Genomic DNA, 15,290 nt, shown 5'->3' with positions numbered 1-15,290 from the left:
TTTTCTGTGTAATTGCGCTAGACGAATGTGTGAGTGTTTGCGGCTATCATCTTTTGCCATGTTCTGTGCATGACACGGTGTTCTAAAAATGTGGTACTCAACTTTTAACTTACATTTTTTTAAAGCGTCACACGGAACATGATTTGCCTTGAAAAACTTGAGATGGGAAATTAGTAAAATGCCTTAAGAGTTAAGAGTGCTTTTAAAAGTTGAACTTTAATTTAAAGGGTTACTCCACCCCCAAAATGAACATTTTATCATTAATCACTTACCCCCATGTCGCAAACTGCGTACACTATTCTGTGTCAGCTGCGACACAAGATACAATATGTTTTCTATGTATTCTATTTACAATTTGGTTTGAACGAAAACAGCGTGGCTGACACAGAATAGCGTACATAGTATGCATTCAGCGGATGTTCTCCAAAATGCTGCTACAGTGATGCAGAGAGACACAGAGAAGACTGTATAAAGTTTATAATAAAGTTTTTTTGAATAAAGTTTTTTTTTTTTTTTTTTTGTTCTTTGCATGTACAAAAATTATTCTCGTCGCTTCATAATGTTACGGTTGAACCACTGATGGCAGATGAGATAGACTATTCTGACAATGTCTTTCACACTTTTCTGGACCTTGATATTATAATTTACTTGTCAGTCAATGGAACAGTCTCAAGCCTCCTGGTTTTCATCCAAAATATCTTAAATTGTGTTTCAAAGTTGAACAAAGCTTTTAGGGGATTGGAACGACATGGGGTTGGGATTAATGACAAAATTGTAATTTTGGGGTGGAATATCCCTTTAAGTGTAGTGGAATGGAAAATCACATTCTGTGTGAACAGACCCAAGTCTATCCCTCACAGCCTCTTTAAATTCAGTATATCGTATAATCTGACTAAAGTCATGGTTCCTACTGGTTTAGACAGATTTTAAAGTGAAGCTTTATACTACTATACTACCACTAGACCTTGATGTTACATCCGTTTTCTCAGAATTAAACAATCATTGACTCTAGGAAATCAAATTAATTAATTTGTTCTTTAAAAAAAGAAAAACTTGCTTAATTAGTATAGAAATGGCTGAGTTGGCCATTAAATGCAGTAGCACATGGCTGGTATCTGCTGCTCTGTAATGCAGATCAGAGCTGGCACTGACGTTGAATGAGAGGTGGCCAAACATCATGGCAGTCAAACAGAAAGGCCAGACAAGCAGACAGATGTCTGATCAGTGATTTTCAAAACACTGTATTTCATCTCCCTCAACGTGTGAATAAAGAGGACAGGAAGTGGCAGTTTGGCAGCTCCAACCAGGAGTGTCATACTGAATCGTGTCCCCTGCCATCTCTGGATGGCTACCGCGGTCCAGGAGGTCGCATGAAGCACTCAGCTCATGCATTTCTGGGACGTCGCATCTAAACTCCACCTATGCATATGGCTGAGACATGCGGAGACGGACGATGGACAGGGACGAGACCATTACCACATTTCCAATGAGCCCTGACAGAACATGAGTGGATGCCTTGTCAGTTCATTCTGAATACACAACGTCAGAAGTCATGCCACCATGTCAGACAAACTCTGGCGACGGTAGAGAGCTAGCATGCTACAATGCACGGCTTCTTTCTGAAATCGTGACAAAAATGAGGTCAGTTGAAGTGAAAAAAGATAGACAAAAAAAAAAAAACATTTGTTTTGAGACTACTAGTAAATACTATTCTGTTAAATGTCATGAAATTATAATCTTTAATATTTATTGTTCATTTTCAAAGTTTGAACTATTTTGCAATTTTGTATTTATTTCCAGGTTTAAAGGGTCACATATGCCACCCTACAAAACCTCATATTGAATAGAAAAATTCTTGCTAAACTCTGTCAAGAGAGGTAAGAAATAATAATAAAAATAAAAAGAAACTGGATGAATATAAAAACTACTGCTCAGTAAGATTTCCAACTTGGGTTCTCTTGACGGTTGTTTGGTACACTCTAGTGTATAAAAATGAAATATGTGCTCTTATTTATACACCAACAGATCTTGTTTTAGACCTTACTTTTCTTGCAAATATAGCTAGATCAGCTAGTGTGTTCCTCTCAAGCGTTTTACTTGGTCAGCACTTCGCTCCTAGTCAGAAATGTTGCTTAAGGTATCACTTAAGGTGTTGGAAAACAGGATCAAATGGATTGATACACAGCTTTTGACATGCTATTTGAGCGTGTAGCTAACTATAATTGGTCGTGTCATCATGCATTAAATTAACAATGTATGGTGTAATGCCCTGAAACGAGTGTCTTTTGCAAATCTGTGATATCATGCCAAAATGCTCTTGACAGCTGTTTAGGGAAATGTTAGTGAATAGAATTTCAGCTGCTGAAAATATTCCCTGTCCGGCTGTTAAATATTTTGGACTTGTAACAACATTCTTTAGTTAAGTTTATTAGGCAGATGGATGAAATTGATGTAATGCACCATAGTTCTTCATACTGCGTAAATTTATAACTCATGACCTTCCATGACAATATCACATTTAAATAATATTTTAAAACATTTAAGCATAAATGTTGTCCAGCATAATTAAAACTGACTGTACTTCAGCAGTATGACAATTTTCCCATTCTTTAAGAAAAGTAAAATGACCTTAACCCGTACCCTTGTGCTGAGAATAATTCAGTCATTGTGGACTCTGTGGGCAGCTACCTAGATTCTGTCCCATGAGTGCTCTGGAGCTGTCATACACTGTCACGTCAACTCAGGGCTGGTCACAATATGAACTGACACTCAAGTACTGGGTGAACATAACTTCCAAGAGGCCATGATGAGATGAAGATTGTGCTAGCTCAGTAAACAATTTATTTTCTAGTTAAAATTGACTCTAAAGCAACACTACAATTTATACTAAAATGGAACTCAGCTTTACAAGGTTCAATGTTGAGATATTTATAAAAATGTATGTTTGAGATATGTCACTTTTTCAGGTTCTGACCTATATGCTATAGTTTTTAACGTCTGACAAGCTTTCAGAGAAGAAATAAGGATGACGCCAGTACAATCAGTACAGAATTTCTCATCAAATTCAAGCTACTGTTTTCACGTCAACTTTTCTTTTTTTTGGATCGACACATGTGTCAGAATTCCTGTTCAAACTTGTCTGATCAGGTTGAAGCTTATTGCACTATCAAACGTAGCTCTCTTCTCATTAGTCTGGGCCCCTTCCCATCAGTGCATGCACTCAAATTAGATTGACATCCAAACTGTTCAGATACACAAAGCAATTTAGATGATATTCATTAGAGCGATGACATAGGCTGATGTGACTCTGACAGGGAGCACTTCTTTCTCTTTCTCTCTCTTATTTTATTACCACCGAGGCGTGACTACCCCACTGAATTCACGGTACCAAACGAACAAAACAAAAAGACACAAGATGACAAAGAGTCAATACAGACATAAGTATGCATTCTTGGGACAAAAAGTGTTTTTGGACTATTTTGGATGACTAATAAAAATAATGGTTTTATTAGAATACTGATATTAGGTTGAAATTATGCAGTTTAAAAATATTAAATGTGAAATCTATTTGAAAAAAAAAAGACAAAGAGGCTTTGTTTTTTTTTCCTAATTGCATTTCTTTCTTTAAAAAGATTACTGATTCTGAGCCCATGACAGATTTCTTTTTTTCATTTACATATACACATATAGATGGCATGCCTCATTCAATGTATTAACATTCAATAAAATTGATGTAAATAAAAGAAAAAAAGTGTCAAAAATGTCTGACTAAATAGCCTGAACAAATCTGGCTAGAATAAAAATGAACAGGTGATACAAATATTTGGAGAAAACAAAATATATGTAAAAAATAACAAGTCAAGGCAATTTACATTGACAAAACTGTTTTAAAAATGTTTAAGACAATTAAAATATATACAGTTCTTTAGACATATCTATAAATAAATCAGATTAAGCACAAACACACTACGTATTAAGCACAGGCAATAATTTCAAAGCCATATTTTAGAAGATATGCATAACATAACATAGTTTATCTATGTACAATGTACATTCTTCTCTAATCAGAACAGAAACTTCCCCCCAAAAGCTGTTCATCATGAGCATTCAAGAATGTTCAAAATGTTAAGACAGTTTTATATATAATAGATTTCTTATACTGTGTATCTACTTGGTAAAGCTGGTGAAAGCCACCTTAACTTTAAACAGGTTTTTAAAGTTAAATGACCATTACAATATCCATGATCGAAAAGCTTAACCTACAAGGCCAATTGGGTTTGTTAATGCAACAATATATAAGTAATGGTGTATGAATCCTACTGTCTGTTCTCAACTTGGAGTACAATACATTTCCTGCCATACCATGTTAAATGTATTGTTTTATATGTTTTTATGTATGTTACAGCACTGGCACTGGTGGCAATTGCTCCTGATATCCTCTAGCTGGCAGTACAGCGGGAATCATGGGTTTTATGGGAGGGCTTTTAGAATTCTTTGTAATCCTCTGGTTTAGATCCTTAGAAGTAAGTTTAACCAAGTCTTTTATTTTAAACCCAAGGTGGGACTCAAGGTGACATATGTAAGTAGAACGAGCTTGGAACTGTGTTGCACATTCACTACAGTAGAAAACTGGGTGTCCTGAGTCAACATTCTTTATGAACTTTGTTCTGCCTGTTCGTCTGAGCTGATATTTCACATTGGCCAGCCAGTGGCTGATGGTTGTCATTGATAGACCTGTTATATGTGATATGACCATCCTTTCCTGGGAGCTCAAGTCTGATATCACATACTTTCCATCAGCTGTCTGCCTGAGGCAGGATGCGAACTGAGCTTGCAAAATCAGCAAGTGCTGGGGTTTCCAGTGCGACTGCCTTCCCTTACGTTTATGCATCACGGATGTATCCTCTGCCTCATCTGAAGTATGGGAACCCTCGATTTCTGACTGCTCTGGCCTACATAGAAGTGTCGAGGACTTCAAAACTTGAGAGTCTGAGAGATTGCGCAGCATGTCTGATATGTCAGAGAGGGCATTTTCACGCAAAGGACTCACTGGTGTTACGATTTTGGAACTAGTTGATTCACTCACAGATGCATCAGAAACACAGGAACTCAAAGCTTTGCCTGGGAGAGCGGCAGCTTTGAGACCCTGTTCACTTTTTCCTTTGGACAAGTCTATGGGTTGGTCTCCACAAATTTCATGACAGTCAGAATGCAACTGGCTACGTTTTGCCGAGTGTCCAGATGGACCGGCAAGAGCGGCCCTTTCAGCCATGCTGTTGCTCATCCTAAGAAGCATACTCATAGGGTCCTGGACAGATCTTACTGGTTTGGCAGCTTTACCCAGATGGAGGTTCATAACAGACTGAAGGGCACTTAGAGGACTGACAGAGGGTTGTTTTGGCTCAGGGAGAGCAGAGAGTAGACCACCATCATCATACAGATCTGAAGTGGAGGTGAGGCGAGTTCTTAAATCTTGTGTCTGCATCTGAATTTCCTTTTTGTTTGTGTTACACTCAGAGACATCGCTCACAGATGTTACCACGCTCTCATGACTTGGAGATTTTGACATTAGCGATATCCCTTTAGAATTCAGCAGCTGCCGGTGTGGGGATCCCTGCCTATTCAAGTCATTAAATTGACTGTCTACTTCAAAAGACTCTTCTGTTACTTTATTGTCCAGCTTGTCCACCTCCTGGAAATTAACTGTGGAAGATCTTGATGGAGTGCTTGGAGGGATCAAAAGACTTTTGTCTACGGACTGGCCTTCCTGACTACCAGCTGATTGTTTTAAAGAAGTAATAAAGCCGGAGTTGTTTAGAGCAGGTTTCAGTTGGTTTTGTAACTGATAAGCTGCATGAATGCTCTGGTAACCGCCCCAGCTCGGGGCACCCCTCTGAGCTTTGTTAATTGCCGATGTTACTGTATTTTCCAATGACTTTAGAATATCAAAATCCATTTTAGGACTCTCTTTTAGATCATCTTCAGTTAGGTAATCAGACTTTGATGATATGCTGAATTTCTGCTTAACTTCATTTATATTTGCAGACTCCTTGCAAACGCTATCTTTCTGAGAAGTAATTTCTTGTGACTTGTTCTTGCCCCTAGTTCTTACGGATGGGAGGGACGATGACTCCAAGATTCCTGTGGCTAAGAGAGGGGAAGAACATGGTGTACCAGACTTAGACTTCACAGGCTTACTTTTGTGATGAGGAGGCTTCTCTGTCTTTTGCAATGTTTGGGTGACTTTAACAAAGTGGCCGGTCAACATCATATGAGCACTCAACTGCTGCACAGAGTCATGTGAAATTCCACACTCCATACATTTGAGGTTCTCGGACTTGAACTGTACATCACGGGTTGTCTTCTGATCTGTCAAGTCATCTTTGTTGGTTTGTTCAGAATACATCTGAAAAATATCTTTGGCCTGGTCTCCGTTGGGACTTTTTGTCTGTTCTGCGGTGTGCAAAGATTTTGCAACACCCAGCTCCACTGGACCCCTCTTCCTGAATGAAGACACAATTTTAGCAGAAATTGCTGTTCTTGGCTCTCTCAGAGGAACCTTCTGGTAATGCTTAGTCTTTATCATGTGCACGCTTAGGTCTTGCAAGGATTCAAAAGAGTGTCCACAGTACATACAGCGTAGGACTTTCTGAGCATCTTCCTTTCCCTCCATCTCTAAAAGAGAGCGCTTACGTGGCTTGGACCATGAATTGGCACCCTTACTAGCACTTTCAAGGTTATCATCACGGTAGTGGTCTGTTTCATTCATGTGAACTGTGAGATCAAGCAGTGTGTCATAAGATGCACTGCAGCTTTTGCATTGGAACTTGCTAGCACCGGTAAAGATGGATCCGTAGAGTTTAGTACTTTGGCGGTGCTTGAAAATACTTGGTTCAAGTGCAGCAGGTTGTTTCTGAGAGACCTGTTGGAGTGTCTTTGCGATAGCAGACTGATGCCAGTCATAGCTGTTGCGTCCAGGACTGCTGTTGCTGCTACTGCTACCACTGCTACTGGCCGGCTGTTCGTCTCCATGTGCTTTAGGGGAATTCAAGCTCAAAAAGGACCAGTAGGGATTATTAAGGAAGCTTTTGTAAACAGCCTTCATCTGTTCTAGGCTGTCTGTAATACATGCTGAGTCCACAAAATGGTCTTTTAGAAAGTCTGTTGTGGCCTCCTCATTTTTGATCAGGGTGGTGTCTGAATCTGACGTGGGGTCACTAGATTCACTTAATTGAGATTCACTGTCAACATCATGACCTGACAGCTCAGGAGTGGGGGAATCTTGTTCATCCACTGGGTTATTGAAGTCTTCTCCAAAATCAATTTCACAGTGCGGTTTATTCTTGGTCACTGCACAATCACTTCCAGTGCTTTCAGTCTGTATGGTGGTTTCCTTAACATTCTCTGAATCATAAACTAGAGGGGAGAAAAAAGAAAATAATTAATGCCACATAAATTGCACTGAATGAGGTAAACAAACAAAACAATAATTTAGCCTAATGAAAATCTTCTAGAAAATAAAGTGAATGGGCCACATCCCACCAGAGGTTGAACTGGAATTGTTCAATACAGGCAATTCAATTCAAATGAAGTGTTCCTCCACCCTGGCCAACAAAAGTCAAAGTCTTGTGTTCACATTTGAATTGCAATTATGTATCCTGTTGTCTACCACAATTCAAATGCAAATCAATTTCTGTAATGTAATTGGAATCTAAAAGGCATTTATTCAATTCTGAATGGCACATAAGCACTTGAAAATCCACAAACAAATTTCAGAGGACCAAGAAATAACCTAGATTTGTTCTGTAACTACGATTGGGAACTAGTCTGGTACAGTCTATGAACATCAAAGAATTTTATATATTTGTTTACTGTTAAGCACATAATCAGGCCATTTACAAGAGGCTGCACCTGCTGCCATTTGGCTCGCTTCTCCACATTTCAACACACCTGTGCACATATGAAGAGACAAAAAGATAAAGGGAAAAGGTGGACAGATAGATTGAGAGGTTAAGGGGAATGGCATAAGATGGCGGCACATAAGCCACCTGTCACTTTGAATCCCACCTGACGACTGTTCACCTTGGACAGGTGACATGTTGCGAGAAAGGTGTCTGCTCGAGCACCTCCAGATGACAGATCCAAGGGGACACGGTCGCCCTTCTCTCTGCCTGCTGTCCTCACACCCTCAAAAGAGCCCAACCACCACTGTCCTCCGGGACTGACGATCCAGTCTCCTGACAGCCTGTCCCCTGCTAGTTTGACACTGTCACTCTGACTCCGTAAGTGGAACAAATGCCCCCTTGAAAGCCATACCCCCCCCCCCCCAGTCTCTGTTCCACTCTATTCACTCTTGTTTGTGTGCACATTTGTGATTATGTTGCCCATGTCAAAAGGAAAACGCTTGACATGATAGATGTTTGAAAATACAGCAGGCCTTGCATTACAAGCTAACATGGAGTGCCGCCACATGTGTGATTCAAATGCATTGACGCATGGTCTCTCTTCCTTTCTCTCTCTTACAAGATCCACCACAGTCTTGACAAGAACGTTAAAGCACAAATAGCTCTCATTTCAAATGATAATACACAATCTCACAAACCTGCGCTTCTCTTATTTAGCCTCTCACTGGCTGTCAGCCAAGCGGCCTGCAGGATAGGGTCTCTAAAGGATAACTGGCAGGTGCAGGCCAGTCTTATCCCCTCTGTAGATTTGGATTGTCACTAGGTATCCATTACTTGCCAATCTCCTCTGATCATGCCTGACAGCCTTGATCAAAAGATGTCATTTGAACGGCCTGATTTGGCATGAACTCCAAAGCAGCTCGTAAAGAGGGTGAACCAGGTGTAACTACAATGACACGATCATTTTCCTGCCCTCTCATATCCCTGAGACAATTATGCTAACACACTGAGGGTCCACAATGGCAAATAGCTTTTTTCTCGCACAAATGCCAAAGACTACAAGTGTTTACTTTTTTTTTTCTGTTTGTTTTTTTGTTTTGTTTTTTTGTGGGTGGAAATGTTCAGAAGATACTCCTCAGAATGTAACCTAAGAAGAAACCATATACACTCACAAATGTGTATGTGTGTACCAAGTCCCAAGCCCATGAAATTTGAACACAATCTTTAACCTTGAATGATTTATAATCCATCTCAGGAGGCACCTACCATAACCAGTTATTCTCAAAAGGCTTGATTGACAGCCTGGGTGATTAATTAAACTAATAAAATGTGATGTGTGCAATGAGCTCTAGCAGAACAAAAATCCAGGAGACGTTAGTGGCACTTGCCTAATGTGATTAATGTAACTATATTTACTATATATATAACTATATTTGTCTCCATATGATCAATCATTAACCCCCTCCACCTTATAGACAAAAACAGCACCAATGACACTTAAATTGAAACAAAATTCTATACATAATAACATTTGTTTAATGTGCATGCATAATTGCATACTCTAAGACTGTACATGATTATAGTTCAAAGTTGGCATATTTTGTAAATCTCATCTAGTGTGATCCTCTAAACTATCTCGTTCATCAAATTTTTACATCAAGTGAAAATCAGGTAGCTCATCTTGACATCACTGCATTTAACCGCTATACACTGTTCTTGTTAGGTAACTTTGCAATAGTAACCAATAAGATGATTGCTCAACTTAAAATTTTGCGGTTCATAAATACTGTGGCTTTTCATCCTTAGAACTCACATGACTCACACACAACCTCATAGTAAGATACAGATTGAGGTTGACTGTGAGATTTATTCTTGCTCGAGGCCATACTTTTGTGCAACACATGACACTTTGACCAAAATAAATCAGCGTTCAGGCAACATGTTGAGATGCCCCCATGCCAAACATTAGCGTGTTCTTCCTTTTCTGTATTGTTTCTCTTTCTCTGTTAGAGAAACTTAAAACTGACCATTTACAGTAAATGTGGGAAAGCAAACGGTCTCTGCTGACTGGAATTCCACTGACCACAAACGTCCTTTCAGGGTAGATGTCTCTCTAATTATCACTCCGTGTGCCTTTGATTCCTTTTCCCCCTTGACAACAGTGTGTCTGATGTGCCTCAGCTGCCAAGAGTGACTGGCAACAATTCTATGTGTATCTAAGCCAGCAGCTGCTGAGATGATGGCCCAGCATCAAAGAACTCCATGAGATGGATGGTACTCATAATTCTACTCTGCAGGGACAAGGTGGGGGAGGTTGGGGGCAAAAACCAACATCAAAAAAACCCAGACTGTAACCCACCCACCCCCAACCTTTCAAGCAAGGCTTTGTCCCTGAGTTACCTTCCTTTAATAAGCTTCCGATAACTAGGAATTGGGTTCACTGAGAATACTGGAAGCATTCGTTGGGAATGCAATACTGAACTCCCAATCTTATCCGGCAATGACCACCCGGTGGACAGATGGTGTCTCTTAAACACAGAGAGAAAGCAAAGCTATCTATCATAGAGAGGACATCCAAGACCCTGTGCTCTGTCTATGCCTCTCTAACTCTCAGGTTACAGGCTTACACAACCATCCAAATAATATTCACTGTGATAAATGGTCCTCTAAGCCGCCTACCTCTCATTAATCTCTTTCTTTAAAGGAGCATCCATCATGGAGCAGGGCTAGAGCTTTGGGAAAGAACACTAGAGTTCATTTACAGGCCAGCTGAGCTTGAGTGATGCATGTCATTTTAAGCTTGGACGGGAATGCGCTTATGAACACACAAATGTCCACATACATGAATGCCCACACACAAAGGAGGATGCATGCACAACTGTGCATTCTTGACAAATAAAGTCAATGGATGATGGATTGATTTAAAATGTGGTTTGGTAGGAGAAAATTTCTATTTTACCCTAAAGTAAAAATGATCATGCATAAGCTACATTACAACTTATTTGTTACTTTAATTGCTCAATACGCAATATATCTGTCTGTCACTGGCTGAGGTCTCTACCCAAACAGGGCTTTATGACCCAACAGCTTAACTCAGCAGTTCAACAATTTATAAAATTTTCTCGCATGTGTCACTTTCTTTTAGTCTAATAACAAACACTACACAGCACCGCCTCCACTTTGCTTTTATACATTTGACCTGTATCTCTGACTTCCCAACTCTCTTCCCAGCCTTTTCTGTCTAATTCTCAAAAATATTTCTTCTTTCTTCCCTCCCTCGGCATCTCGGAAAGCCTGCGTGATAGATGACATGTGTCAGGACGCCAGAAGTAAAGGGTGGCAGTGTGATTAACGGCTCTGTTGAAAGGGTAATTGACGGTTTGGCATTGTGCTGATCTTCTCCACCAGGGTTTGGTTTCTGGACCCCTGAGGACCAGACTGACTCATTTTTCTAAAATGGACTGCCAGCTAAAAGCCACCTCCCATGAGAAAGGAGATGGATTCTTGTCTTCTTAACAGAAGATTGATTTCTTCATTGTCAACACAACAAAGTAACATTCATATAAGTTTACAACCACAATAGAGTGCTAGTTCAAATGAGAGTTTGGACAGTAGGTCAGTGTTTTGTTTTTGTGGGGGCATGTAGTGATACAACTGTTCTTATAATCACAATTAAGAAAACATTTAATTAGAAGATATATATGGCATCTTTTATTATTATTTCTAGTAAAATTAAAATATTTAGCTTGACTGTTTATTAAAAAAAAAAACTTCTGTCAAGGTCAATAATTCTCTTAAAATCAAATGATAATAATAAAAAAACATTAATGATAAAGAAATATAAATTAATATGGCTTGACTCATCAGAAACTATTTATGAATTAATAATTTATAATATTTGTAAATAAGAACTTAATTCCTTGAAATATATATTTTTTATTTTTTTATGTGAAATGATGATTAAGATGACGCTTAACATGTATTCAAGGCACAAGTACGCAGGAATGTGTTTGATTACTTTGATCTTTTGTCTCAGCTGCTGTGTAAATCAATGGTGTTCTAGCAGATTTTTGTTGGCTGTGATTGCAGGCATGCCTGGTTGGAGAGGTATGTTGACACTGGTTGGGATTAGGGAATGGTGGGCCTCCTGCCCTTTCATCACCACCACAATCAAGCCCCGTTCCTGCGTCACATCCATGCATGACTGATGGCCGCTTGTTCGGATGACCTGCCTCGCACCTTAGATCTGACAGCGACTAATTTTACCCTTAGAAAGAGGGAGAAGGCAGGACCTGGAGTCGCGCCCAAAAGAGTTTGAGAAGCGAGAAGCTTTTTGGCCAGGGTGGCCTATGGGATTTGCGGAGGCGTGTCTAATTAACTCACATTATCCACCCACACACAGATGAAGAGAGATCTAACTAACAGAGTTGAGGCAAAGTACAACTCTCAAAATAGATTTAATGTCTATTCTGTCATTCCAAATATGGTTCAAAGACAGATGAAAATATTAATTTCAGAAGGACTGCATCTCCACACACGTTTGTCTTCTCATAACAGTTCAGAATCGTCTAGACTCAAGACAGACACCAGAAAGCTCATATGTCACAGAAAGGTGTTAAATTGGGTTACGGCAATAGGAAAGGCCAGCAGGAGTGACTAATATCAACTTGATTACATCAAGACAGCACAAACCTAATATGACTTGGAGACAGACGCATAGCTTGTCAACTCCAATCATTACATCTGTCAGGAATCAATCAAGTTTACAGCTAATTAGGTGTGCTCAAATTAATCAAAGCAAAAAATAAATTTACACAGAGATGTGCAAACCTTTAAGGCAAGAGAGAACGATGGGGAAAGAGTACATTTCACCTACAAGACGTCTTAATGAAAGATCAAGATCGCGATTGAGCTTTACATCACCTATGAGAAACAATGCATCAGAATCAATAAGTTAAAAGTAACATTTTTATTTAAGTGGCTCAGTCTGTGACCACATCACTAAATGTGTTGTTCATACCTGTAAACCATAAACTCATACTTGTAAACCACACGGTCACCACTCTGCACAGCGCCCATGAGTGAAGTTTGGATGAGCATACTGATGAAATAAAAGCTCAGGCAAGCTTATGGGAAAAAGAAGGAGAGCACTCACATGGCCCTGCTCTGATTGACCATTAAAGCCTTTGATGGATGAGGCTGTCACAAGGATAACAATTAAATCCAACATGAGACAAAGCTGTTCTGACAGGCCAGTCTAACAGAGCAAGCCATACCCCTCCATTAAACTCCACATCATCTGTGCCTCAAACACACACACACACACACACACGAACAGTGAAGAATATATAATAATGGTTTGTATCTCTGTTTCAAAGAGCTCTGCTATAAATATAAAAATGCCCCAGAACATAGCATAGGATCTATTTTATTAGGCTGACAGATAATATTTTAGTTAACATTAATGCCGTTTCAGTAGTTCCCATCTCTTTACAGAAGTTACAAGTCTGAAATGGTTACATGTATGTATGTGTCAGTGATGATGCATAAAGACACAAATCTGAGCTGATAAAAAGGACACATAAAAAAAAATTTTTTTTAATTATTTTAATAATTATTATTTATTTTATATTAACTTTTCTATCATGCATGTTGAGTTCCAAACATTAAGTTTTACTAGGGTTAGTCCATTTGTCCTGTTCAAACAACAAACTTTTCACAACAAATATCCAAAGGAACAACAACTTAATGTCCTTAATATGCAGATGAGAGTCTAAATGGGTCCTTTCTCCTTTATGTTTTTCTTGTCACATGACAACAAAATGGCTTCCTGGCTGTTTGTCATGCCACAGAGTTTTTCAAATATTAATATTTTTTAAACAAAACTGCTTTGCCCCATAAAAAAAAAAAAAAAAAAAAAAGTCTAATTACTTATAACTTATATATTCAGGATCTCTCTCAGCAAATGTCTTTAAAATATATTTTTCTTTTCTTTCTTTCTCAGTGTCTAAGTATTTTTTTTTTTTACAGTATCCAGGGTTACACCTTAGACACACAAATTCCATCAAAATGACTTGTAATTAAAAATGTAAAGCATGGTCATAATTCAAAAGCTGTATTCAAGTATCTTTTTAGAAAATGAATTTTGTGGCTTAAAGGTATCCATCAACAATGAAAAAAGGGAAATTAGTTATACACGAAAATAAAAATCCATGCCAATACGATTAGGAGCCTATATAACCTAGACCAACCCAGATAATGTTCTTTATGGTAGTTTGTAATTGCAGGCACTATAAACCAAATGTAGCATACATAACAGTTTAAAGAAAATAAACTCAAGAGGACAGATGCAAACGAGCATCTTAAAAATCAGTTCAGATAAACTTACCTGTCGCTCGTTTTGGCGCCTGTTGTTTTCTCCTCGGCATACTTGCGCGCAGATTGTGTGTCTATAAACGCAACCTGAAACACTATTCAAAGATAGCTATGTGCTCCCAACCAGATGTATCACCATTAAAGAACAGTGCGGCGCAGTCACAAAAGCTACAACACTTCGCATTAGGCATAGAGGAAAGCCAAGGTGCTCCGTGTTCATCTGTAGTCTTTGTTTAAAGCCCGTCTGTTGGAATGATGAGGAAAACTGCACAGCAGGACAGAAACCGCGCTCGCTCGCTACGAGTTTGTCACATCACTCAAAAGTCCGCGGCAACCGATCCCCTCAAAACACAAAAAGTGAAGAGGCGTTCCACACGTCCGGCTGCGTCCAAAACAGCTAGATGTTGTGAAACGGACTGGCGATGAACACAGCATTTTAAATCGGAAATTAGAAGTAAATAGAAATTACACGCCATTTAAACTCGACAACGCGAATGGCTATGAGACATAAGAGAGACACAACCAACCAAAGACATCATGTGTGGATTTAAAAAAAAAAAACTAAACAATAACTGACGCGTCGTGTAGCCTACTCCTATCGGTCACTCCCGTGCTCACAAAACGCCCAAAATGCAGTCTAAGTAGGCAGCTCATACGGTTTTGAGACACTGCCAATATGTCACTTAAGAGGACATTAACAATACCGCTTACACTGTCAGGAAGGAAGGATGTGACTTAACTCTTAATGGACACACGCAGGAAAAAAAAATGTTTTTTGGGGGACATTAACAACCAGCAGTGTTTAGTGTTTTTAAGCACAGGCTATACCAAATGGATGATATGTCGGTTAATGGTTAACATGTATTTTTCCTAATTATCCATTGACTTTAATTATTTACATCGAAATAAGACGTTTTTTTATAATCATTAGGCTACACTATATTAAAACTGATTTGAAAGTGCACTTTAACTAGATATCTCAAATATATTTTATCAAATTTACTAAATAGA

General features: G+C 39.0%; 1 protein-coding gene across 1 annotated transcript; it reads right to left on the bottom strand.

The window, feature by feature from the left end:
• Nucleotides 1-2,673: 2,673 nt before the first annotated feature.
• LOC113093287 (teashirt homolog 3-like) lies at nucleotides 2,674-14,947 on the bottom strand. Its single transcript, XM_026259088.1, has 2 exons — nucleotides 14,293-14,947; nucleotides 2,674-7,416 (listed from the first exon to the last, which is right to left on the bottom strand). The coding sequence occupies exons 1-2, from the start codon at nucleotides 14,330-14,332 to the stop codon at nucleotides 4,400-4,402; spliced, it is 3,057 nt and encodes a 1,018-aa protein (XP_026114873.1). The 5' UTR covers nucleotides 14,333-14,947; the 3' UTR covers nucleotides 2,674-4,399.
• Between the last annotated feature and the right edge of the window lie 343 nt (nucleotides 14,948-15,290).

The sequence above is a fragment of the Carassius auratus genome, unplaced genomic scaffold (assembly GCF_003368295.1).
Source record: "Carassius auratus strain Wakin unplaced genomic scaffold, ASM336829v1 scaf_tig00214947, whole genome shotgun sequence".
Taxonomy (NCBI): Eukaryota; Metazoa; Chordata; class Actinopteri; order Cypriniformes; family Cyprinidae; genus Carassius; species Carassius auratus.
The sequence above is the reverse complement of the archived record's forward strand: the minus strand, read 5'-3'. Positions and strand labels throughout refer to the sequence as shown.